We start from the raw sequence: 27,831 nt of genomic DNA on the forward strand, positions 1-27,831 counted from the left end.
AAAATCTCATAAGAACTTCTCCTTCTATTTATACAGTGCTCGCATTGGAAGAATACGGACCCTTTCTTTTAAGGCTGGAGTAGTGTGTTTATGTGACTGTGATGTGAAGGGGAAACTACAGTGTAAGTATTATATTGCTACAGTGTAAGTATTATATTTCTACAGTGTGAGTATTATATTGCTACAGTGTGAGTATTATATTGCTATAGTGTGAGTATTATATTGCTACAATGTGAGTATTATATTGCCATAGTGTGAGTATTATATTGCTATAGTGTGAGTATTATATTGCTATAGTGTGAGTATTATATTGCTACAATGTGAGTATTATATTGCTATAGTGTGAGTATTATATTGCTATAGTGTGAGTATTATATTGCTACAATGTGAGTATTATATTGCCATAGTGTGAGTATTATATTGCTACAGTGTATTATATTGCGTAGTCCAGAATGCTTTATATGGATGATCAGATTTTTACTTCTGTAGAATTTATTCACTGTTTTTTGTACTGCGTCATGTATTACTGGGCTTACTTCAGTGTAATGAATGGTGTAATGAACTCTGCATATCCTTAACTTTATTCAGCCATTGATCATGTCCTCCGCCTTGTCATGTGTTTGGCAGAATGATCTGCTGAAGTCCCACCAGTCAGAAGTCCCCGTTTTCTATGTAAGTCTATGAGAGTGTAACATCCAGACTCTCACGACTGAAGATCATCTATACTTTAGTTCCAGGAAACCCCTTGAAACTGTCAAGGAGTGGAGGGGTAGTATTGAAATTAAGGTGCCGCACCTCCGCTCATTTCTCCCTGGGGTCACCCTGCTGGGAGCGATAAGGGATCCTCTCTGTCCTGCTATCTGAACACACAGCTAAGCAATTAAAGAGATAGGACAGGAACTAGTTTATGTAGAGTCACTTCACAAAAATATGTATTGAAAATGAACTAACCACATGTTTGTGAAGAACTTGATGGAATTCTCTCTTTAATAGTCTGTCGAGAATCTGGCAGAACCCGTATTTGTCATGGGTACCAGTAATTCAGAGATTATTCAAAGATATATCGCATATACTCAAGTATAAGCCGACCCGAATATAAGCCGAGGCCCCTAATTCTACCACAAAAAAACTGGGAAAACTTATTGACTCGAGTATAAGCCGAGGGGGGGAAATGCAGCAGCTACTGGAAAATTAAAAAAAATTTAAAAGGTTGGAGTTTTCGGGTGCAGTAGTTGCTGGGGAGGGGAGGGGGTGTTTTGGTTGTCTGTCTGCCCCTTCCTTGAGCTTGAGGACTGGGATTTTTTTTCCCCCACTTGGAATTCAGCCTGACTGAATATAGGGGATCTGCAGTGCTCCTATTAACCCCTCCCGACGGAACAGGAGCACTGCAGATCCCCTATATTCAGTAGGGTAGTATACTTTTCTTTTTTTTTTTTTTTTTGCTTGACTTGAGTATAAGCCGAGGGGGGCTTTTTCAGCACAAAAACTGTGCTGAAAAACTAGGCTTATACTCGAGTATGTTACAAACATTAGATCTGGGGCGGTAAGTGAATTAGAAAACATATAAGGTAACTGTAAGAGAACTAGTTCTGTATATAGGGGAAATCCTTATATAATGTCTGCTAATATGCCATACGGTACATGTGTCAGAAGGTGATATCAGTGTGGCAATGTCGATGAGCTACCACCACGACTTATCTCCACAAATAAGGGGTTAGAGTGTGCCTTAGAGGCTTCCAGCAGTCAGAAGCACAGACATTTTGGTTTATGGAAATTTCTGCAATGTAATACATACACATTGGTTGATAGATATAAGACTTTTCATTATTAACACAGATTTCCCCAATATAATACTTGAAATGAGTATAGTGAATACTAAGATTTGACACTGGCTTATTATTATTATTATTATTATTATTATTATTAATAATAACCACTGCTTAGAAGCTTTCATAATAATAATAATAATAATAATAACCTAATGTAAAGGATGTTTTCCTCAGATCTATTTTCACAAGTGGCTGGGCCTGAAGGAACGTGTGATCAACGACAACTTGGCCTTCTATTGCACGAAGCCATTCAGATACCCCGTCAACTTGGAGAGGTGGCAGCGTTCGGGGGAAGTAATGTTGAGCCCAGCGTCAGAAGCTGCTTTAGATTTGTAAGTATACAAAGAATAGCCTGGTAAAATATTTTAAAGACTGATTTGTTTGCCTGTGGTAAAATCAATAACAGAGTAGTTATTGGTTGGTTTTGTGTTTTGGGAAAGAGTGCTGTGAATACACTGTCTTATATGGGCTTACAAGCTCAGTTAATAAAATATATTAGTAAAAATAAAATATAAATATATAATAAATAGAAATATATAATAAATATTATATATATATATATATATATATATATATATATATATATATATATATATATATACATACCGTATTTTTCGGACTATAAGACGCACTTTTTTTCCCCCAAATTTTGGAGGAAAATGAGGGTGCGTCTTATAGTCTGAATGTGGGTGGAGGAGTGGGTTTGCAGCATGGCCGCGCTACTGCCACCGCTGGTTTTCTTCAGCGGCAGTAGCGCGGCAATCTGCAGGCCCCGGCAGCTAAGACAGTCCCCGGCATATGCTGTAATAGACCGGCGGATGCCGGGGAGTGTCTTAGCTACCGGGGCCTGCAGATTGCCGCGCTACTGCCACCGCTGGTTTTCTTCAGCGGCAGGAGCGTGACAATACCTTATAGTCCAGTGCGTCTTATAGTCCGAAAAATACGGTATATATGTCTGAATCAAATCCATATTTGGAGAGACCACCCTTTGAAGGCGCAGTTGTGGAAGAGATAATATGGCTCCCACTGAGCCCTGATCTTGGCATCATTGAGTCTGTCTGGGTTTACATAAATAAATACTATTGATGCTGGACTCGGATCTGTCCAGAAATGAGGTGATCGGAGAACTCCCTCCGTATGAATACAGCATGAAGACATCCAGTGCCCTCAAATAGTTGCAAAAGAATAGCAAGCTCCAATTTTATTAACAATTATGACTCCTCTATGAAAGTTAACAGGACTACACTTACCCCAGTCCCACAGGCCCACTGCTTTTGGGTAACCTTTGACTTTGACCTTTTCTTCAAACTACAAATCCAAACCCTAAAAACCTAGGTAAGTATAGCTTGTTGTTGTTTTTTTTTCCCCCAGCTTCCTTGTAAGTAAAAGAAAAAAAAACGGTTATCCTGGACAACCCCTTTAACTCCCCATGATGCAGTTTGGGGGCAACATCATCCCCTCTGCCACTCCTAGGACACCCCGCATTGAGATCCCTATTACACATAAGTAGCTTATGTGCGATGTACTGCAATACATCAGTGTATTGCAGTACATTACACTGGGGATCAGCAGATCCCAGGGTTCAAGGAAAGAAAAAAAAAGCTAAAAATAAAGTATAAAAAATAAATGTTAGTGTGATCTACAGATTATGGAGGTAACTACTGCATGTTCTTGTAAGACCTTCAATAAATTACATTTTTACGCATTTATTTTTTTAGCATTTGATCTCCGTAATGACTGCATGGTTTTTCTTGTTTTAAAAGGGAAATGGAACTTCATTTCTTGAGTTGTCTCAGTTTCTTGAATGGGGAAGTTTGGAACCACAATCCTTAGTATGGCTTCCAGTTTTACATCGAGTGACATTAGCGGAGGCTGTCAAGCACCAGACTAAATGCTCCATCTGTAAACAGTGTCCGATAAAGGGATTCAGGTGACTATATCAAATCCTAAAATGCGCTAGGTGCAGAGGGCTGCTACTCATTGCTGTTTTTATAGTTTTCACAAAATTTCTGCCATTTAGGCCATTGTGACTTAGTAGGTGTTGGGAGAAGTAGTTTACATGAAGGCTGGCATACAAGGTAAACAGGCCCAGATGGCCCAGACTGACAACCAGTACAGAGGATTGATCCACCAACAAGCAAGAGCATCTCCCATGCTTTATTTGTCCACCATCTAGACATAGGTCATTGCACATCCCTCTGTGCAGATTACCGTATATACTCAAGTATAATCCGACCCGAATATAAGCCGAGGCCCCTAATTTTACCACAAAAAACTGGGAAAACGTATTGACTCGAGTATAAGCCTAGGGGGAGAAATGCAGCAGCTACTGCCAATCCCTTTTTTACTGACTCGAGTATAAGCCGAGGGGGTCTTTTTCAGCACAAAAACTGTGCTGAAAAATTCGGCTTATACTCGAGTATATACGGTATATCCCTAAGATTAGTGGTTCCATTATGTGTCCTTCCATTGACAGCCAGCTACCATTGCCATTCTCCAACAGAGATGTGAACCTAGCCTGAGCACAAACTAACAACAACCGCTCATTTCATTGCCATAGCATTTGCGGCAAGATTAGCAGGATGCTTATTTTTTCAGCGTCCTGCTGCGATCTCTGCTTTCCATTTATAAAAACGGGAGGCAGAATATGAGTAGAATCTGCCGCTGATTCAGGGCCGGAATCCGCCTCCACATCAGTATCAAATTGCTATGTGCGAAAGGCCCCTTAAAGTTACGCCATTAAGTGTTAAGGGGAGACCATTCTATTTCTCATTTCTCTCTTCTTAACCCAATTATTCCTGTTTTTCCAGATATCGCAGCTTAAAACAGTTTGGTGTGGATATATGCCAGTCCTGTTTCTTAACTGGGCAAGCTGGAAAAGGAAACAAACTTCATTATCCAATCATGGAATATTACACACCGGTATGTAGAAACGTTGCTGAATGTTTGTCTAGTGAAAAATAATTTGCTGTGATTTTCTAATTTACTTTTATGTATACATCTCTGATAATATGTCAAGCTCTTTTCAAGATGCTGCTGCGTGAAAACATCCTTGTCCAGAATATACTTGTATTCAGTCTGGGCAATCTCACTGTGCTAAGAAAAGAAGCCAAAACATTTGTTACAATGAAAAAAGGCCTTATTGCTTTCAACAACAGAAAGAAAGTACTGTATATACTCGAGTATAAGCCGAATTTTTCAGCACAGTTTTTGTGCTGAAAAAGCCCCCCCTTTTTTGCGGGGGGAGGGGGTTCTATGACCAGCCACAATAATAATGTGTAGAATTTCCCATAAAATAGTGGGGAAAAAAAGAAGCTTTAAAAAAAAATATAATAAAAAAAGTAAATAAGTTCTAAATCCCTCCTTTCCCTAGAATACATACAAAAGTAGGAAATTACTGTGAAACACAAACACATTAGGTATCCCTGTGTCTGAAAGTGCCCGGTCTACTGAATATATGGGATCTGCAGTGCTCTTGTTCTGTCGGAAAGGGGTTAATAGGAGCACCGCAGATCCCCTATATTCAGCCAGACTGAATTCCAAGTGGGGGAAAAAAACCCAGTCCTCAAGCTCGGGGAAGGGGCAGACAGACAACCAAAACACCCCCTCCCCTTCCCCAGCAACTACTGCACCCAAAATCTCTGACCATTTTAATTTTTGAAAATTTCCAGTAGCTGCTGCATTTCCCCCCCTCGGCTTATACTCGAGTCAATAAGTTTTCCCAGTTTTTTTGTGGTAAAATTAGGGGCCTTGGCTTATATTCGGGTCGGCTTATACTCGAGTATATACGGAAATAGTCTTGTAGTTAGGATCACTTTCAATGCCTAACCTCACATGCAAATTTACCATTTTGCTAATGTTTATTGTGCCATTTGTTGAGAACAAAATGCCATATTAAATGGTCAATGTAAACCAAAATCATTAACCAATTGAGGCGTGTACTCTAAATCACCCCAAAAATCCAAGGAGAAATTTGAAATCACAGGAAGATGCAGTTGTATAAATGACGTAACTCCTCCTGACAAAGTCTGGGCAGGCGTCTCATGAATTGGTGGATGGTGTTCTGGGTGATCCCCTTTAGTGTGCAACCCCTTTGTCCGTGTCTTTTTAGTGTAAAGATGATTTTTCTCTGAAGTTAGGACTTTTAGCTGAATACTGCAGTAAGTCAGTTTTTGGGGCCAGAGGATGTCCCTTACACAGTCTAGTCTTTCTCGCTTATTTCACTGGGGGACACAGCACCATGGGATATAGACCCGGTCACTAGGAGGCGGACACTTGGAGAATAAAAAGCTGCTCCATCCACTGCGCTAGTCAGTTTTGATCCTAGTGTTGTAGGAGGTAGACATGACCTGACTCAGTTCTTTTTTTTTTTTCCTGGTGTGTTTTTCTTCCCTCCTCATCGAGGGCTTGGTCTTTCTCTCTTTCGGCTTGGTCCCCAGGCATCCATGTGAGTGCTTGTTCTTCCCTGCCCGGTTGATTTGGGTTCTTTTTTGATGTTCGGACGGTTTGCTAATTTCTGAGGGCCCTCGTTAGGGCCTGCCTGCTTCCAGAGCTTTCAGCTTTCGATGGCTCAGATCTGTGATTGTGAATCTATCGGTTTAAAGTTTAAATTGTATTTTTTCTGCCTACCACGCTAGAAAACCCGGTTTTCGTTGGTATGCAAATGAGTTGTCTCGCAGCAGTGCTGCAAAAGAACTCTCCAGTGCCGCAAAAGAACTCTCCAGTGCCGCCTTCATCTTCGTCTGGAATGGCCTCTCTTCGCGTCTTCTTCCGGCACTGGGTTCAAACTGCGCGTGCCCGCCAGCCACAAGAAAATGGCCGCTTACATAGTAAGTGTAAGCGGCCATTTTCTTGTGGCCAGCAGGCATGCGCAGTCGGCTTTGCCTGAGGCTCGAGCCTTAGAAGTTTGAACCCAGCTCCAGAAGAAGAAGCAAAGAGAGGCTGTTCCAGATGAAGATGAAGGCGGCGCTGGAGAGTTCTCTTGCAGCATTGAGGACGCCCCCAGTGCTGTTTGAGTTTGACTCCATTCTGCCGGCAGAAGACGGAAACCTGTCAGACTGTGTCTGGCCGTGAGCACCGGGGAGCGTTTTATGCTCTCCGCAGCGAAACCTGTTTTGTTAAACTGAACACAGACTACTGCATGTCCAACTCTGTGTCCGGTTAAAAAAAAAAAAAAACGGTTTCGCCGCGGAGAGCATAAAATACTCGCCGGCACTCACGGCCGGACACTTTTCAAACCCATTCATTTGAATGGGTTTGAAAAACGCCTGCAGGTTTCCATCTCCTGCCCAGTTTCGTGCAGCAAACAGAAACATGCATAGCGGAGTTCCGGGACGCAGATGTGAACGAGCCCTTATATTCGATAAATGCCTTCACTGACATTTAGGGATTGATTTCCTTCTGTGCTTCTGCATATTACCTTTTTAGACAACTTCAGGAGAGAAGATGAGAGATTTTGCAACCACACTGAAGAATAAGTTTAGGACTCGTCATTACTTCAGTCGACATCCTCAGCGGGGCTATTTACCTGTGCAGTCTGTACTTGAGGTTGAAGTTACTGACACGTAAGTTATCTTTAATGTGGTTAAAGAAATTTTTTCATGTCCTTATGAAAGTGCGGTTTTATTTACTGCTAGAAAGCCAACAATGCGCTGAATTCAGCAGGTTGTTGGTTTTCCCTGTGTGTGCCCCGGTTGGTGGAGCTATCAGTGCCATTAGTTTTGGCACTGACATCTCCCCACTGTCAGAAGGGAGTTCCTCATAGCTCAGCTGGCCTGTAAGGAACCTTTCTCCTTTGACAGTACACTGCTATGGAGAGCTCTGTTGGGGGTTGGGAGGGGGGGGGGGCGTTCCTTACCGCCCAGCAATGACGCTGAGCTGTGAGGAAGGCCCCCCTAGTACAAATCTACATTAGAGTACTGTCAGGGGGAGCGCTGATGACACTGGGCTAAGGGCACCGATATCTCCACCACTGGGACACATACCGGGAAAACAGAATTCAGCACATTTTTTACTTTATAGCAGTATATAAAACCACGCTTTCATGAGGACACGATGAAAGGTCCTCTTTAAGAACAACTTGAGTGTACCAGTCAAAAATATTGACACATCTTTTCATTTCACGTGTTTTTTTATTTAATTATTTATTTTTTAACATTTTAGATTCTTCTTGTAGACATGAAAACTATGAATAAGCACAAATGGAATTAAGTGGGAAACAAAAAATGTTAAATCAGACTATGTTTTGTATAAAGCAGCCCCTTTTTTACTTTTAAATGTCGCACACAGTTGGCATTCTCTCAAGTCAGCTTCATGAGGTGGTCACCTGGAATGGTTTTCAACAGTCTGCTGAGCAATTGTAAGATGCATTTACTTCACGTTGCAGTCCAGCTTATACTGAAGCATCTCAGTTGGGTGTAAGTTGGGTGATTGTGACACCATTTCTTCTGACTGAGCACTCCTTTATACTCCTCCATAGTCAAATAGCCCTTACATAGTCTACACTTGTATTGGGGATTATTGTCCTGTTGCAAAGAAGTTAAGATGTTATTTTAATTAGTTTAATGAAAATCAGATTGAATGGGACCAAGCTAGAAGACTGAGGAATCGAAACAGAAAATATATTAGAAAATTGTACAACTTTTCATTTTACAAACAACAATAATTGTCTCTAGATATTTGTCTGAAACTAGAAAACCCATTTCAATCTCAGGCCCACCTAGCAACAAAAAAGCGCTGCAGGAAGAACCGCGGCAGCGATGCATCATGCTTTTTCCTGCAGTGCTTTTCACAGAAATTTCTTTCTACCATTATACTTATAGGGAAGTCGTCCAGCAGTGTTTCCGTAGATATAACTGACATGCTGTAATTATGAAAACGCGATGGCGTGTTCACTGCGTGTATTTTTCCGCAATGTTTGGTTGGGATTTTCTGGAATCCGATCCACTTTGCAGTTAGTGTAAAACTCTACAAAAACCGCAGCGATTCCATCATGGCCATACCGTGGCATTTATGCCATGTGGGACCCCAACCCACCTCTTGACAAGGCATACCTGTTAACTGAAATCCATTCCAGGTGACTACCTTATGAAGATGACTGACAGAATGCCTACAAGATGCAAACTATAGAGGGCTGCTTTGAAGCATCTAAAATGTAAAGAATATTTTGGTTTGCTTAGCACATGCCATGGATTTAGCCATATTCCATGGAGATATTTAGTGTGTGGCCATCTGCTATGGTTACCATATAGAATTCACATCAAGAAGCTGTGGCATATTCAGAAACCTCTTATATTATTTACCATCTAGACCACTGGTGGGCAATTAATTTTCCCATGAGGCCAAATGAGAAATTGTAACGGTTCTAGAGGGCCATGTGCGCCGTGGCAAATTTAGCTCCACCCACTTCTCTTCTGACTCCGCCCATTCTCAATCATTTTTCCACGTGCCCCACAAAGTAAAATCCTCCTACAGTCACCCTAACATTATACACCCCCACATTATAATGTTTCCCTCCAAATGTCCCACAGTATTAAGTCCCTCTCCTGGTGCCCCAGTATAAACCAGCAGAAACTAGAGGGGACATTAAACTGGGGTAGTTGGAGGGGGACATTAAACTGGTGGCAACTAGAGGCAGACATGTCCCCCTCCAGCTACCCCCCATGGTTTTATATCCTCCTCCAGCTGCCCCAGTTTAATGTCCCCTCCATGTGTATTCAGTTTAACTGCCCCCCTACATCTGCCCCTAGTTCCCCCCTCTTGCTCACACATGCTGTCTCTTCTCTCTTTATCATCCAGCAGCCCCCATTGCCGGCAGCTTGCAGAAGCTCAGTCCCGTGTGGCTCCGCCCACTAACGAGTCATGGCCTATCCTGGTGATAGGCTGTAATGACATCATCACAGGTCCTTGAAAAAACTTCAACTAGCTATGCCGGCCGGATAGAAGCAGTCAGAGGGCCGGATGTGGCCCGCGGGCCGCACATTTCCCAGGTCTGCTCTAGAAAGTAGTTTGTAGCCCCCTTCCTGGTATTTACTGGCCAGGAAGGATTTATGGGTCCATACTCCTGCTGCACTGGAGACCGAAAGGGACAAGCCCAAATCGTTTTCCCATTTTTGTAGAAAAGGGGGCCTGTAGCTCTGTCGGGGAGTAAGTGGAAATGGATTGCAGTGTATTGCAAAATCCATACCGTTTCTTACCGGCTATGCAAGCTGCCTGTAATAGAAATGTATTGAATGCAGAGATGGTTAGCATTCCTAGCCCAAATGGTTTCCGACCACTAAGGCTTGTTCACATCTGTGCACAGGTCTCTATCGTTCAGGTCGGCTGGGGGACCCGAGCAGCAGAGAGCCGGACATCTAAAACAGCAGTGAGCCATGGACCCCATAGACTATAATGGGGTCTACTGAGTTTATACTGAAAGCGGCAGAGAGAAAAATCCTCTGTGCAGGACTCTTCTCTCCGCCGATTTTTGGTGGTTTCAATGGCACAGTCTCCAATGGCGCAGATGTGAACCTAGCCTAACATCTAAGTCTGTATTGTATGTACATACTCAGAATATCAATCAAAATGTAATGTTCAAGAAAAAGGAAAAGAACATCAGGTTATGGGAAGACATCTGAACATGACATGTTGGGAAACTCGTCCTTCACTGCGGAGAGTCGGATAAAGTTTAAAGCAGCCAAATAAAGTTATTTTATTTATGAATCAAATTTATTATTATAATTCAGACTGAGGGCGAAGAGGAAGATTCCTACCAAGATAGCCGAAATATTCCTATCTGAATCTATAAACAGTATCTTTGTCTGTCATGCATGTAATGATTTTGCTCTCTTGCAGGCCGGTGTCTTCTCCAATGCTTCCTCATGCTGACACACATTCAAGAATAGAACATTTTGCTAGCAGGTGCGTATAATAAAATAGCTGATCGATATTAGAAAATCTTATTATCAATTGTCCCTGAGCGTATTCAGCTGCCACCACTGTGTAAGGCTGGGTTCACACAGAAACTGACGAAAATCAACTTTTTTCTTTGCTGGTTTCAGTTTTGAAACACTGGACACCCAGCAGGGCCCATTATAGTTAATGGGGTCCGCCGGTGTCCCTGTGTAACCAATGTTTTAGCAGTACAGCTCTCTGTCATTTGGGTTGCTTGCCGGACCTGAACAACAGAGAGCATCACGCTAGTATGAACCTAGTGTTACAGAGCTTCCCCTGCTATTATATCACCAATCCTACATAAACAGCAAGAGCAGCGCTCCCAAAGCTGAAGGCCGCCCCATGTGTACCAAATGCCTCAGCTGCAAAAGACTCTTGTTTTTCTACAAAAGTAACAAACTAAGAAGTAAGAAAGCTATGCTGAGCCATCATTGCATCCACTACTGACAGATAGAAGATGTCACAGGTTATCTCCTGCCCCTCCTCGCATAGGTTTGTGATATGATTTAGGACATAAGCCAAACTAGAGCTTTTTTGGGTCAGTCATCAGTTGCAAATATAAGGTGTACTGGAACACAGTATAGTAAATATCTCACACAGAAGTATAACATACGGTAAAGGCACGAATCCAGAGACCGTATCTGTATAACAGCCCTAACAAACGTTCCTTAGAGCTGCATTGTTTATAATGTGATTTTTGTTATCTGGAGCCCTGTAATATGGTTTAGTATAGTATTAGCCAGTGCCTGTGAATGCTGTAAAATATAGATGTGCTACTGCAACCTGCCCTCCCTCCCTTTTAGCGCATCAAGTGGAATGATACAAATACAACCAAGGAGAGGGGTGGTATAAGTCCTCTTCTTCATCATTGTCCTGATTCTCCAGGATGGAGCAGTCCTGAGTGGACATCTTCTCCCAGGCTTCTTGTATCACCCCAGTACTCCTAGGGAAAATTCCCAGGCTCCTTGGTCATCATCAGTGCAGAAACGTGTACTGGTTGTCATTGTGAAAGGCTATGAGTCAGGAGGGAAACGTTGTACACTGAAGAGGCCGCAGAAACAGTGTAGGGAGACTTAGAGGCCATATATACTTCCATAGAAATTCTGGGAAAAGGTGAGGAAAACGGTGTCTCTAGTGCTTTATTACTACACACTATAACTCTCTAGCTGAAATTTATGTAAATTTTGGTGACTTTAGGCTAAGGCCCCATGTTGCAGAAACGCAGAATTTTTTGTTGCAGATTTGCTGTGGTTTTTTGAGCCAAAATCTGGAGTGGATTTAACAGAAGGGAAATATCTAAGAACTTCCTTTATATTCCCTTCCTTTCATGGCCAGCCGTGAATTAAAAGCACGGGCAGCACATTGGGGACACAGGGATGTCCCAGTGTGCCACCCATGCACGCGCCATGCTTCCGAAAGCTCCTTTCATTAAATGAATAGGAGCCATGGAAGCAAGGGCTGCAAAATAGGACAGGAATGGGACCTGTTCTATATTTTGCTGCCCAGAGTGTCGGCCCGCACTCGGGACCGTGAAATTCACGATTGAGTATACGGGTGATTGAGTACACAGTTTTCAAACCCATTCACTTGACCTGTGTGTGTCTTCTGCCTGTCCGCGGGGAAACCATTTTTTTTTTTTTAGCTGGACACAAAGTCATGCAGGACTTCGTGTCCAGCTGAAAAAAAACGGTTTCCCCGCGGACAGGCAGAAAACGCACACAGGCGGTCACCTTTACAAACCCATTCAAGTGAATGGATTTGAAAACAGACCACCGGGTTTCCGTCCCCTGTTCAGTTTCGCCAGGGCAGAAGATGGAAACCTGGTGGAAGGTACAAACTGGACACAAGGCGCTGGTGTGAAAGGACCCTTAGGCTAAGACCCCGGCGTTTCCGTAGATATAATTGACATGCTGCGATTTACAAAGCCGCAACGGCTTTGCAAATTGCAGTGTGTCTGCGCTGCAATCTTTTCTGCAAAGTGGGGATGGGACTCGCATAAATCCCATCCACTTTGCTAGCACTGTAAAACGCTGCGATTTTTCCCGCAGCATCTCCGTTGCGGGCAAATTGTGGCGTTTCCAGCCAGTGGGGCCCCGGCCTTAGAGTGTTTTCACCTTTCAGTAACATAGTCATTGTCCCCCACCACCACCACCTTTTCCAGCTCAGTGAGACAGAAAATTAGAGATATTTTGTGATACTAACTAATGAAGGGAGAGGAAAGAATCTGATCATGACTCCAAGCTTTATAACAAGTGGAACTATCTAATGTGACTACGAAGCCCAGTCTTTAGTATGTTCAGTAAATGATATATGAATATATTTAGTATGGTCTTTAAAGGGGTATTCCCATGACGCTTGTTCACTAACCTGCAGGCTGTTGTGCTCTCTTCACTTCCTGCTTTTCTCGGCACATTGGTGGGCGGGGTTTCACTTGCACGGGATTGGTTGTAAATGAATTACCACAGTGTGAAGCTGATGTAGCAGAGCTGGAGCTGAGTCAGTTTGCATTACATACAGAGGTAACGGACTCCCTATCTCAGCCCTTATCAGCCAAATTCAATTAAACCAACTGATAAGAGCTCTCACCTCCCCTATCTGAGAAGCTCCGCTACTTATCAGACACAAACAGCTCAGAGCTGCTCCCAGCCCCTCCCCCTCCCCCCTGAGAGCAGGCAGCTACATCACTTGACAAATGAGCAGATAATACCAAGTGCCATAGAAACGGAGTGTAAACAATGAAGTGAATAAATTAAGATAGTGGACAAACAAAACAATTTTGATAAAGCAATGCATTTAAGAAAAGTCTTAAATCCACATAAACTAGCAGTATAGATAGGATCCTTGTGATGGGACAACCCCTTTAAATGCTTGTGTAGTCCTTTAAACCATTTTTTTTTTGTCTATTCTTTCTCTAGACTTGCTGAGATGGAAAATCAGAATTGCTCTTTCTTCACTGATAGCCTTTCTCCTGATGACAGCCTGTGAGTATTACTGCCATACAGTATTGTGCGTTTATTCTATACTAGCACATATGTAGTATTCTATACACCGATGTCAGTGGAACTAAATGAACAACTGAATCCTATTAGGAGATGTGATCCAATACTTTTGTCCATATAGTCTGTTTTATCAGAGACTTAGCCACCCCACCCCTGCTAACTGAAAGTCACAGTGGACATGATACAGATCATAATAGGAGTCTATGGAACATTGATCATAGAAAAGCAAGTAAGCGTTAGCCTGTGTAATATTGTGTCATCCTATATGGATAGGGCACTGTGACTGCTGCAAGCAAAATGCCTGCTCTGCCCTATATCATGGCGTCCCCTCCTGCCAGGACTAATGCATTGCTCCTTGTCTATACCCCCAATCTGTTAACTCCATAGCTTCTGACTTGGTATTTAGGATCTGTCCTTCTGTCTTAGACACTGCAGACCATCAAAGTGTAGAGTCCTGCACACTATATAGATAGACCACAGTGGAGTCCTATGCTGGGTACATTTGTACGTGTGTATTTCTTTACTGCAGTGCTGAGATGTTGAGGCACAAGTGCAGTTACTTATCATATCACTCAATATTCAGTCCCATCGGTGTTGCCTTTTGCCTTGTCCATCGTGACTTTTGGATGCACATCCATAGGTAGAATACACGTACTTAGCACCTATGTCTCTAGGTAGTCACTTTTGGATATTTAAATCATTGCATCTTAAAGGGGTTTCCCATGAATATAACCCTACTTAAATCTGTAGACAATTAAAAGTTAATCATTTTTGCAAATATAAGCTATTAAAAATTTGCAGTGTTTTAAGGATTTTCTCTAACCATCTTAGTGGTGACAGTCTATTGTTTTGATAGGTTGCTAATGGATGTGACCATGTATGCAGGAACTCTCTACGGTGTGGCACTTGTAATGATAGCCAGCCATGATGTTCTTATTGTCTGACAGACGCTGCAGACGATTTAAACAGACCTATATGCACTTGAGAAAGGGCTAGTGCCCGAAACGCGTAGTGCCTTGTCAATAAGGTTTCTGGAAGAATTTATGTCCAGCTGGTTTGTGCGCGCCTTACCCCTCTCCTCTGCTACCCGATTGGTCTTGGACTTTGAGGGCCACCTGTACATTTAATCTATCTGCAATGTCCTGATCCTTGGAACGTCAGTGCATCTTGTATTGTCACTATTACTAACTTGTATAGTACTTTTTTCTAATAACTAGTGATGAAGATCAGTATCTCCTGCGCCACTCCAGTCCTATTACAGATCGGGATCCATGTACTACTACACAGACAATAGGAGGATTAAATCCAGAGGAAGAGCAAGGAGAGTTAGAGAAAATACTCGCACAGTTGGAGCATGAAAACAGGTACTATAATAAATACGGTCATTAAATTTTTTTTTACACTTTTTAAAGCAGCCTTATCAATACTGATGTCTACAACTGACCTGACCGATGCTACGGTCACACTTCGGGTCCGCTTAGGAAACCCTATCCACTTTAGAAGCAGTTAACCAGGGACTCCATAGAGTATAATGGGGTCTGCTGGATTTTCGACGGAAATTGGCAGAGAGAAAAGTCATTCTTGAATTGATATGAATATTTTCATGTCTATCGTGATCAGAGCTCCAGATAGTCTTAGCACAGGTCTCTTCAATGGAAGAAACAGGACCGAAGCCTTTGAGACTTCATCCTCATGCTGCCATATTTCCTCTACATACAGCCCACCAGTAAGACATTTGGTAGATAGAAATACATAGACCACATGTAGTCTGATAGTGTCTGCGATTTTGTAATTCTCATCTGACTTCGGGATCTATATCTTATCGGTGGTCATTATCTGAGGGCAAATTTTACGTATCGGTGGGAATAGTGAGCTAGTGATAGTGATGATGTTCTTCAGTCTGGGGTGGTCTGGAAATACTGTTTTACGACAGCCATGTTTTATTAATATGGGATGTATTTTCTGTGTAACTTCCCACAGTATCACAAGGTATTAGTTGTAGGGTCACCCGCTTGTCTTGATGTTTTGTCTTGTATAGTAATAGCTCACATCTTGGTATTTTGGTATTCAGTTTTCCTTAGATGGTAGCCCTCCACCAGAAATGTCTTTTTGAGGCCGCCGAGGTGTTTTCCTACAGGGTTAGGACATATGTGGTTGTATCTGATTGGTTGACTGTAAACAATGAAATTTTGGGGTTTTGCACAATCTTCTGCTGGGGGACTGGGGAGTAAAAAATATCAAAAATAGACTCTCCTATCCTGGGCTCCTGGTGATCTTCTTCAGGCCTCTTGTGATGTCAGGGGTCAATGGTGAGGCCTGTTATTGGGTCTCAGCAGTGACCCCAGTGGCGTATACTGTCCAAGAGGCCTGAAGAGTATTTGGGGTGACCACAAGACACCGTGAGAATGGAGAGGTGAGGCAAGATGAGTATAAGCGTGTGTTATTTTTCCTCACTTTCTCTCAACCTTCACTTATTATTATTATTAGACCCCAGAGTACAATAATTCACTGAAACTAACCTGGGGGGGGGGGAGAGGAACAAATCTCGTGAGGTTCACCTATTTCTTCTAATAAAGCCTTGTGGACACTGGACCGTTATACTGTTTGGGCTACTGCGGAGTATCATAATATGTGGGGCCACAGTGGGCCATTGTAATGTGTGGAGCCACTTTGGAGCATTATATTGTGGTTGGCTACTGTGGAGCATTATATATGTGTGGGGCCATTGTGGAGTATTATAAGCCATCGCTAGATGTAGCACACGGGACTGTCTTTTCATGTTGACTGAATGTTGCAATACCAAGCAGAGCCATTATATGCGGATGTGCCCTGTTAGACCCTTCTTTAACAGGTGTTTGGTGGGTGTGCCCCGTGACGCTAGTTTCACACCTGCGTTCGGGTTTCTATTCTTGGGGTCTGCTTGGAGACCCAAAAAATGGAAACCCAATTTGCTTAAAAATTGGTTACCTGCAGAAACCCACAGACCCCATAGACTATAATGGGGGTTCTCTGGGCTTCCGCCTGAAAATGCACAGAGAAAAGTCCTCCAAAATTCTGGAAAGCCCCTGACACTTAGGAATAATTTTGTTCAGATTTTTTTTTTTTTTTAAATAATAATCTGAGAACATTCCACAATCTTCCTTCTTTGCAGAATTCTTCAAGGAGAATTGAAACGATTGAAATGGCAGCATGCGGAGGTTGGAGAGGGCGCTTTATTTGGAGAAGTGTCACCAGATTCTGGGGGCAGCGGCAGTGGTGACATACAAAGTGAAGAATTGTTAAGTGAAGCTCGGATACTGCGTCATCACAAAAATCGTTTAGAGACCCGTATGCAGATATTGGAGGATCACAATAAGCAGCTAGAATCCCAGCTACATCGACTCAGGGAGCTGTTACTACAGGTAAGGAGGAAACAGGCATGTCATTACTTTATAGATTGTGTGTCTGTCTTTTACACTTCTACTTCTAGACTGTCACAGAGGAGAACATTAGCAGGGCAAAATGATCAAAGGTTAGAATAATTGTTAGCCTAGGTTTTCATCTGACGTTATATATCAGCTATTCTGTTCCGTCATAGGAACAGAAAACTAAAAATAACAGCATGTGTTACCCAACAGACCAGGTCTGAGGCGTTACCGTTATGTGGAATATACTGCAGTGTGCCACACTATTTCTTCTGGCATGTGAACCTAACATGACACTCACCCCTACAAGGGTACATATGAGCGTTTATATCATCTATAGAGATGAGCGAACACTGTTCGGATCAGCCGTTCTGAACAGCACGCTCCCATAGAAATGCATGGAAGCAGCTGGCACGTACACCTTGCCGGCAGCTGGTCGCTTAACCCCCCGCGTGCCTGCTACGTCCATTCATTTCTATGGGAGCGTGCTGTTCGGAACAGCTGTTCCGAACAGTGTTCGCTCATCTCTAATCATCTAATATGGACTAAATTCTGTACGACTGCATTATATACAGACATTTGTTCATTCAATGGTTGCTCAGCCATTTACCTACTTCTAGCTAATGTATATTACCATCTTTAGATGTAGGATGGCTTAAAGAGGTAACCTACCTTCTACAGATTGATAACTTATCCTTATCCTATTATCAGTTTTAGATTGATGAAGGTCGGACTGTCAGGACCCATGCAGATCAGCTGTTTATTGCAGTGTACAGCTCCCGCCATTGTTTTCACTTACTCCTATCCATAGCGGTTAAAAGTATGGCGAGAGCGCAGTCTAGCTCCAGGAGACAGTCAGGCCTCTGCCAATTTATAATTGGTGGCCTATTCTAAACTAGTCCATGAAATTGTAAAACCCTTTTAATCGGCCAATATTGTTGGATTTCTCTTGTCTATTTGGGCAGCCTGATAGTCTGCTGATGGCAGGTGGAAGGGGAAAGAAGCTGATCGCCACTAGTTATGAAAGCTCATCCAAGCACGTACATATGGAGGAGATTAGCGGCCAGCCAGAATGAGTGCTGAGTGATTAATAGAAAATGCTGTAGGCGAGACCGATTACCTTTGCATCAGCAGCGATCACTAGACCCATTTTCCCAATAGTTGTGCGTCGTAGAGGTCGGTAGGCAGATAGGGCACTGGTCAATCTGAATATGTAGATTAGATATGAAACGATCAGTTTCTGCTGCTCATTTTAGCTATGTGTAAAATCTGTTTGCATCTGTGTTGTACGTCTGTGATCCTCTGTACATTGGTTCTGTATAACTGTAGTTTCTGTATCTTTTAGCCTAGTATAGATGATGGTAAGAGTTCTTGCACCTCAGAGAGTAAGTGTCCTACAGATGATAAGAGAGGAACCCCGGATACTGAAGCTGCAGGTAAAATGCAAATTTACAATCTTATAATTCCACTTTCATTTGAGCTCAAATGTTTATGCACAGTGATCATACGTATAAGGCCACATTCAGTCCTGCATACGGTCCACGAGTGCCACGTTTCCCGCACCGAATGTGGCTGTATGCAGGGAACTAAACGGCCGACAGTTCTCTGCAAGCACCGCGCTCCCTCTGCATCAGACACACAGCATGTGAACACCATATAGTACATTGGAGAGTAGAGGGGAACGGATTCTCTGCCTGTGGATCCTGTGCCAGGTCCAAACAACTGTCTCCCAATAGGCAGATTTATGCCAAGAACAGGGGAGCCTAAGAACACCCCCCACTCTCTACTGTGGTCCTATGGCTTCAGCCTACCGGAAGTGGACACTACAGGAAACAACACTGTATGTGCAGATATAAGAGGGCATATCATTGTGAGACAACCCCTTTAATGGCTGCGCTTTTCATAATTTGTGTCATAATTTGCTCTGAATACATTTACATGGTTACACAATAATGTCTCTGTGATTTCCTCCAGATGATGTGGACAGTGGAACTAGAGAGGTCAGCTTCCATCTGGAAGACATCATGGAGAAGCTAAGAAATGCCTTTCCCAGTACAAGAGAGAAGGAGTTATGCGGTATGTAGACAAGTGTGTAATATTATTATTATTTAACCTTCCCACAGTTCTCGACGAATCTTGCTCTGGGTTTGAGTAAAGTCCATTATAGTTTACCCCAAGCAGTATACTTCAAGGAACACTGGAGAGATGGCTTCACTTTACACAGCTCTAACTCCGGAGCTACAGGCTCTAGAATCTTGTCTTTAACACAAGGCCAAGATCAGGCCGGTGGCCCACCTAGATTTTGAGATATCACTAGTTAACACCATACCTGCCAACTTTTAAAGGACTGAAAGATTGACAAAATGTGGACCAATCGCTGCAAATTTAGCCCCACCCACTTCTAAATTGACTCCACCCATTCCCATCCATTTCTCGTTGGGTACACCCATGTACCCCACATCTCTCTCCACACAGTCTACACTGCACCCCACATCTCTCCCCCACAGTCCACCCTGCATCTCATCCTCACACACAGTCCACCCTGCATCTCATCCTCACACACAGTCCACCCTGCACCCCACATCTCTCCCACACATAGTCCACCCTGCACCCCACATCTCTCCTTCACATAGTCCACCCTGCACCCCCACATCTCTCCTTCACATAGTCCACCCTGCACCCCCACATCTCTCCCACACACACATTTCACCCTGCACCCCCACATCTCCCCCTCACACACATCTCCCCCTCACACATATTTCACCCTGCACCCCCACACACACATTTCACCCTGCACCCCCACATCTCTCCCACACACAGTTCACCCTGCACCCCCACATCTCTCCCACACACAGTCCACCCTGCACCCCACATCTCTCCCTCACACACAGTCCACCCTGCACCCCCACATCTCTCCCACACACAGTCCACCCTGCACCCCACATCTCTCCCACACACAGTCCACCCTGCACCCCACATCTCTCCCACACACAGTCCACCCTGCACCCCACATCTCTCCCTCACACACAGTCCACCCTGCACCCCACATCTCCCTCACACACAGTCCACCCTGCACTCCACATCTCCCTCACACACAGTCCACCCTGCACTCCACATCTCCCTCACACACAGTCCACCCTGCACTCCACATCTCTCCCACACACAGTCCACCCTGCACTCCACATCTCTCCCACACACAGTCCACCCTGCACCCCACATCTCCCTCACACAGTCCACCCTGCACCCCACATCTCCCTCACACACAGTCCACCCTGCACTCCACATCTCCCTCACACACAGTCCACCCTGCACTCCACATCTCCCTCACACACAGTCCACCCTGCACTCCACATCTCCCCCACACACACAGTCCACCCTGCACCCCACATCTCCCTCACACAGTCCACCCTGCACCCCACATCTCCCTCACACACAGTCCACCCTGCACTCCACATCTCCCTCACACACAGTCCACCCTGCACTCCACATCTCCCTCACACACAGTCCACCCTGCACTCCACATCTCCCTCACACACAGTCCACCCTGCACCCCACATCTCCCTCACACAGTCCACCCTGCACCCCACATCTCCCTCACACACAGTCCACCCTGCACCCCACATCTCCCTCACACACAGTCCACCCTGCACTCCACATCTCCCCCACACACACAGTCCACCCTGCACCCCCACATCTCTCCCACACACACAGTCCACCCTGCACCCCCACATCTCCCCCACACACACAGTCCACTCTGCACGCCACATCTCTCCCACACACACAGTCCACCCTGCACCCCACATCTCTCCCACACACACAGTCCACCCTGCACCCCCACATCTCTCCCACACACACAGTCCACCCTGCACCCCCACATCTCTCCCACACACACAGTTCACCCTGCACCCCCACATCTCCCCCACACACACAGTCCACCCTGCACCCTCACATCTCCCCCACACACACAGTCCACCCTGCACCCCACATCTCTCTCACACACACAGTCCACCCTGCACCCCACATCTCTCCCACACACAGTCCACCCTGCACCCCACATCTCTCTCACACACACAGTCCACCCTGCACCCCACATCTCTCCCACACACAGTCCACCCTGCACCCCACATCTCTCCCACACACAGTCCACCCTGCACCCCACATCTCTCCCACACACACAGTCCACCCTGCACCCCCACATCTCCCCCACACACACAGTCCACCCTGCACCCCCACATCTCCCCCACACACACAGTCCACCCTGCACCCCACATCTCTCCCACACACACAGTCCACCCTGCACCCCACATCTCTCCCACACACACAGTCCACCCTGCACCCCACATCTCTCCCACACACAGTCCACCCTGCACCCCACATTTCTCCCACACACACATTTCACCCTGCACCCCCACATCTCTCCCTGCACCCCCCATCTCTCCCACACACACACAGTTCACCCTGCACCCCACATCTCTCCCACACACACAGTTCACCTTGCACCCCCACATCCCCCTTCAACAGTATCATATCTCTCCATCTTCCTGTACTGCACGGGATAAAAAGCCACGCCTACCCAGTCATGTGACCACCTGATGTCAGATTGGTCCTTATATTAGTCAGCCTTTATCTAGGATAAGAGCGGGTGGTGATCGGGGGAAAGTTTAACAAGCAAAACACTTCACGTCACATAGCGGGACATGCGGTAAGCCATCCGGGACTGCAGTTTGAAATCGGGACTGTCGTCCGGAATCTGGGACGGTTGGGAGCAAAGTAACACAGAGCTGCATATACTCGCAGTGTCACTTCAGCCGGTATGCAGAGGATGTTTTCTATTCTTCTGTATAATATTGGCAGTGAATCTAATGGGGTCATAACTTTGTGCCATGTTTATTTATAGTCTATTGCAACATATTGTAATGCATATGTCTTAAAGGTTTCATTGTAACAATTGCATTGGATAGTTCCACAGCCCTCAGTGAATGCTAAAGTAAAGTTAGTATGTTATTTATTCTACAATAAATGCCATAAAACTTAACATTTAAATGCCAGAATTGATGTTTTCTGATCATTTCACCTCAAAAGCAAAACGTAATAAAAAGTGATGAAGTCCTATGTGATATGTCCCCGCAAACTACAAGGCCTCATAAAGCTACATGAAGTAAGGTGCAAAAAATTATGAAAGCAGAAGATGGTGGAAACCCAACAGACACCTACCTTATTTGATTGCTGCTCTATCCACCACCAGAGAGTCTGTAGAGATGTTCTCAGGATGCGGTGTCCTACCAAGGCTGGAGGCTGCTGCTAAAGAGACTCCAACAAGTGGCGAGGGGAGAGACCTCCCACCAAGGTTCCTATATCTACGGGTTAGGGAATGACGTCCTCCCTCTTTGACAGAATTTAGGAAGTCTGACAAGAGTTGGGCCTAGCGGCCTAGTCCTGGTAGAAGTTAAATTAGAAGGCTATGGGCCCTGAAGCACCACAAGCCACAGGATGATAGGAAAAAAAAGTGTCAGGGGGCCTGAGGGGGATAACGGGCCCAGGGAAAGGGGGAATGGGAGTCAGCCTCTGGAGGGTCCAGGGAGACAATGGCTGCCCTGAGGGACAAGTGACAATAACGTTTCCTTACTTCCTTTCTATATATGTCAGCTGTGCCCGGGTCATTATAGATCTTCTAATAGCCGCCCCATAGTGACACAACACTGCTGCGGTCTCATTGTACAGAAAGCCTTTTTACTTACCAAGATTTCTCCTATTCTAGACGGTGACGCTGCAAACCAGGAATCTCTGCCGCTGCCTTTGTGATATTGGACTTCCTTTCTACACATCCTACAAAAGTACTGATTGGCTTCGGAACGACTAACTTTACACTTTATGGCCAATGAAAGGTGCAAAGATTAAAAACTGGTTTTTACATTTACAGCAATTGTTTGTTACATCCATTCTAAAGATGTCTGTGAAGAAGAGAAAACCTTGTGTGCAGTCGCCTGATTCTGGTGTCCAGCTTTTCCTATTACTGAATGCATCTTACAGTCTTCGGACAAGCTTGATAACATGTAGTCTAAGGCCGGACTCACACACGTCTTACCTGGTGTTTTCAACAGCAACTTTTTTTTAACTCAAAGACCTTGCTGCCATTAAAGTCTATAGCAAAATACTGAAAACTCTACATACACAGAATTTAGTTTTTTGATGAGTTTTTGGGGTCAGTTGTGTTTTTTTTCCCCATAACACAGCATGTTGTAGGTATGTGCAGTAAGACACGGCTATACAAAAGGTTACAAGATAAAAAAAAACATGAAAAATGCTTGAAATTCATGTTTTTTTTCAACAAGGTTTTAAAAAAAAATTGAAGGAGGCCTAAAGCTACTCTTCATAACAGCGATCTATCCAACAACGTGTTTTATAACCCCTATTGAATAATGATGGTTTGTATATGCTCCCCCCCAGTCTGACATTAATATCAATTATTGCTAATTTTCCAGAATTTAGATGGTTAATTTTGTGTGTTTTTAAGAAGTCAGGGGTTTATTTCAGCTATGAACGTGTCTATTAGCAGATTTGTAACAAACTTGTAACAAGAACTGATATTTGGTAACCTCTACTGATGCGTCTCCACGTTTTAGACTGATTTCTACCTGTTCTCATGTGATAAGAATGGGGTTGACTAGACCTAAACAGACTTGCGGGCCAATATTCAGTATAAATTCTAATTTATTTAATAAAGTCTTTAATCCCAGTGAGCGTCAGACTGAGGACCATCTATGTAATGCTTTCTCGTACAGGGAAAGGAACCTGGAACAGATGATCAGATGTTTGTAACGTTTTAGGGAATGTGATGGATGATTCAAATGGACGTGGATTGTGGGCATACTGTAATAGAAAGGGAATAGAATACCAAAGGAATGGTATTATGATTTATTGTGTATGAAAGGAGTCTATCACCGGACCCGGCTTCATAGATACATAGCTTAGAATCCCTTTAAAGGGAAAACATTCTAGCATTAAAACTGCATTTGTTCTCGCAAACACATAGGAATAGCCTTAAGAAAGGCTATTCTTCTCCTACCTTTAGATGTCTTCTCCGCGCCGCTGTTCGGAAAAAATCCCGTTTTTTGTCTGTATGCAAATGAGTTCTCTCGAAAAACTGGGGGCAGTCCCCAGCGCTCAAACAGCACTGGGGGCGTCCCCAATGCTGCGAGAGAACTCTCCAGCGACGGCCTCTTCTTTCTCTGGAACGCCCTCTGCAATGTGTTCTACGGGATGGCTTCTTCTGGCTTTAAATGCGACGCGTGCACAGTCGGCTGTGGCCATTTTCTTGTGGACACTTACACAGTACGCTCGTATGGCAGAGCCCCAATGGCAGAGCCGACTGCGCATGCGTCCCATTTAAAGCCAGAAGAAGCCATGTGAAGAACATGTCGCAGAGAGGGCGTTCCAGAGGAAGAAGAAGCCGTCGCTGGAGAGTTCTCTCGCAGCATTGGGGACGCCCCCAGTGCTGTGAGAAAACTCATTTGCATGCCAATGAAAACCAGGATAGCTACGGAACAGCAGCGCAGAGAAGACATCTAAAGGTAGGAGAAGAATAGCCTTTCTATGTGTTAGGGACAAAAAAAAGTCACTTTAATGATAGAATCCCTTTAAGAATTGGTATGTCTGTTGCCAGGATATTATTGTGTTTGACAAACTACAAATGATACAAATAAGCTCTTTGGAGCAATGACTGTTTTGCCAATTCTGCACCACCCTCCAATTGACAGGGCCAGGCACTGTATACCTAATCTTGCCTGTCCTCGCCGCTCCTCATATTCATAGTACAGCTGTAATGTTTGGTCTGAGTCACATGTACCAAGAATATGACCAGCGGCGAGTGTGGCAGAACTCAGGGCGAGGTAAGATTAGGTTACCCTGCCTGGCCCTGTCCATCAGAGGAAGGGGCAGAGGGCAGCACAGTGGCAGGAGGCTTATTACTTTGGAGTAACAGCAATAGTCTTGTTGCTCCAAATAGCTTCCTTGCATATGGACATACATGATGGTATCTCAGCAAAAGGCAGCAATTCACAAGGGGAGAGCACATTTGGATTGAGATGACCCCTAACCTATCTATGTCTGGGCTGGATTATAATATATTATGTACTGGATTCTGATGACAGACTCCCTTAAAAGCTTTTGGATAGGTGTAACCAATGAAATTAACCAAGTGATAAAGTAACCAATACCAACCCTTTATTTATTAGTAGAGGCAGGACTTTCATTTAGGCCTGAACTGTAACATGTATGTTTTATAAGCATAAGCTCTTTTTTACAATGTGCAATAGTTTGGCGCTTCACCACAATCCGGTCAAATAAAAAATGGCGCAAAACAGTTCTAAGAAATGTTTCTAAAAGTCTAATGTAATTTCCAAGGTTATTTTCCATTTTTCAAGCAGTGTAGTTTGATTTTTGCGGGACGACCCCTTTAATCCCGGATTATTACTGGTGAGCGGTACTTTTTTCTGCGTGTGAACACTGCTTGGGCTCCCACAATACTCTATATATTATATTCAAACCCAAAGTAGAAAAACAACTCGGCAACCCATTTGCTGTCATTTCATGATAAGGTAACAAATATGGCGCTCACATTGATATTAAAACCAAAGTGTGACTGTAAATGTCAGTGAAGCCACATAACCCGGGTATGCCGTATACTGTGTACATAGAACTACCCTATGCTATAGGACAAAAAGCCAAGGGCTGAAGGAAGATTAGGGGTGTTCATCGTAACATAGAAGTTTCCTCCAAAAATGGCCAAACATTAATTCAATATGAATAGGCTTCTGTTCACATCAGCATTGTAGCTTCCGTTTTTTAATGGGAGCCACAACCTGTGCTGAATCCATCACATCAAGGACAATACTGACTTATAGCGGGTTCTGCATTTTTTTATTTTTTTTCCCTGTCGTATGTGCCAAAATCTGTTTAAAGGGATTCTACCATTAAAACTTTTTTTTTTTTGTGGATAAGACGTCAGAGTAGCCTTTAGAAAGGCTATTCGTCTCTTACCTTTAGACGTGATCTCCGCCGCGCCGTTCCTCAGAAATAATGTTTTTTACCAGTATGCAAATGAGTTCTCTCACAGCGATGGGGGCGGCCCCACCACTGCCACCTCCTTCTTCGTCCGCCGAGTCATGTTCAATGTCTTCTTCCGGCGCAGGCTCGTAACCGAGCAGAGCAGATTGCTCTGCTAGAAGTTACGAGCCTGCACCGGAAGAGACTGAAGATGACGCGGCGGACGAAGAAGGAGGTGGCGCTTGGAGACACTTCTCTGGCAGCGGTGGGGACGCCCTCATCGCTGTTTGAACGCTGGGGCCCGCCCTCTCCGCTGCGGGAGAACTCATTTGCATACCGGTAAAAACCGGTATTTCTAAGGAATGGCGCGGCGGAGACCACGTCTAAAGAGACAAATAGCCTTTCTAAAGGCTATTCCGATGTCTTATCCACACAAAAAAAATTTTAATCTTAGAATCCCTTTAAGGATTTGAGTGGAGCAGGTAAAGAAACTGCAAGTATTTCTGATGGCAGCCATGAATGTAAATGAAATAGTATAAAGCATTGTACACGAATGGAGAAAGCTCTAGTTAATAGAATGTCCACCCTTCAATACCATTTTGTTCTCTCTAACTGGGTATTCTGTGCCAATGAATAATACATATGGGTATATATAATATACTGCATATATATCTTTATATCTCTGAGCGAGAAGAGTTATATCATTTTCAGGAGGAGCTGCTTGACCCTCCCACCCGTTTTTACCTACCTTGCAGATAGGGGGCGGTATTTACATTACATTACTTTGTCAGTCAGTTGTTCTGATCTTATGACAGAAGAGAGCAATAGACTGATGTGAATGCAGCCTTGTATGAAATAAAACCTCAAATATTACAGGGAAAGCTGAAAACATATTTAATTAACTGAACAACCCCCCACCCCTCCCCCCAAAATGGGGAAACTGCCTCAATCTTGAACTGCTTCGGAAACTCAGGTACAACATGGTGTTAAATGGTGGATATTGACTGTAAATACAGGCGGCTACTGTAAGTTAGATGGATGGTTAGTGCAGGTTACCTGGGGCAGCCGCGTTTACTGGAATCTGTTACAGAGAAGCCGACAGAAGGCCATCGGCTTATAGAGTGTGCAATATTAATAAAAATGGATCCTGGTCAGTCACCGTGTTATAGTCTATCATGCTTAGATCTGAGGAAACACTGAAGCCCGGGTCGGATTTCTTTTAGCATCTCGGTTTCAAAACGTGACATAAGTGCACTCGTAAAACAAGTAACAACCACAAATGTCCGGTGCTCGTGCAGGAACTAGAAATGTGTAAAGCACTTGCAGTTCATGGCAGGATACTTGTCATCTGGAGCCGAAGAGGATGGAAATCTTCATCCCCTCCATCGTGTCTTAACTGGGAATCTGTAGGTGTCCTGTGTGTGACAGATCTGTCACAGCGGGAATTCACAATGCAGATCTTCCTAGCCATCTGGCTGTAGATCACTGGCCACCAAGAGATCCCGCATTCTGGAGTGATGTTGCGTCTTATTGTCATTTTTCTATCAGGGCTTCGAGCTGCTCCTGCAATGACGTCACCTGCAGGGAAACGACAGAAATGATGTTACTTGTGAAGGATAA

The 27,831-nt window shown here is 44.1% G+C and overlaps 2 protein-coding genes across 3 annotated transcripts in view; one reads left to right on the forward strand and one right to left on the reverse strand.

The window, feature by feature from the left end:
* The window catches only part of DRP2 (dystrophin related protein 2), an 81,759-nt gene extending 58,617 nt beyond the window's left edge, over positions 1–23,142 (forward strand). Inside the window, exons 12-23 of the mRNA XM_075259366.1 lie at positions 37–122; positions 2,004–2,161; positions 3,593–3,759; positions 4,640–4,751; positions 7,257–7,393; positions 10,665–10,730; positions 13,679–13,744; positions 14,980–15,126; positions 16,914–17,163; positions 18,512–18,602; positions 19,141–19,242; positions 22,925–23,142. Coding sequence (XP_075115467.1) covers positions 37–122; positions 2,004–2,161; positions 3,593–3,759; positions 4,640–4,751; positions 7,257–7,393; positions 10,665–10,730; positions 13,679–13,744; positions 14,980–15,126; positions 16,914–17,163; positions 18,512–18,602; positions 19,141–19,242; positions 22,925–22,968 — 1,426 coding nt within the window. The 3' untranslated portion in view covers positions 22,969–23,142. The remainder of the gene's footprint in view (positions 1–36; positions 123–2,003; positions 2,162–3,592; positions 3,760–4,639; positions 4,752–7,256; positions 7,394–10,664; positions 10,731–13,678; positions 13,745–14,979; positions 15,127–16,913; positions 17,164–18,511; positions 18,603–19,140; positions 19,243–22,924) is intronic.
* Positions 23,143–25,366: 2,224 nt separating this feature from the next.
* TAF7L (TATA-box binding protein associated factor 7 like) overlaps positions 25,367–27,831 on the reverse strand; it is a 38,935-nt gene continuing 36,470 nt past the window's right edge. For both annotated transcript variants that reach the window (XM_075261056.1, XM_075261055.1), the window contains exon 13: positions 25,367–27,789. In XM_075261056.1, the coding sequence (XP_075117157.1) occupies positions 27,745–27,789 (45 nt within the window). In that variant the 3' untranslated portion in view covers positions 25,367–27,744. The remainder of the gene's footprint in view (positions 27,790–27,831) is intronic.

Source organism: Leptodactylus fuscus, chromosome 11 (assembly GCF_031893055.1).
Source record: "Leptodactylus fuscus isolate aLepFus1 chromosome 11, aLepFus1.hap2, whole genome shotgun sequence".
Classification (NCBI taxonomy): Eukaryota; Metazoa; Chordata; class Amphibia; order Anura; family Leptodactylidae; genus Leptodactylus; species Leptodactylus fuscus.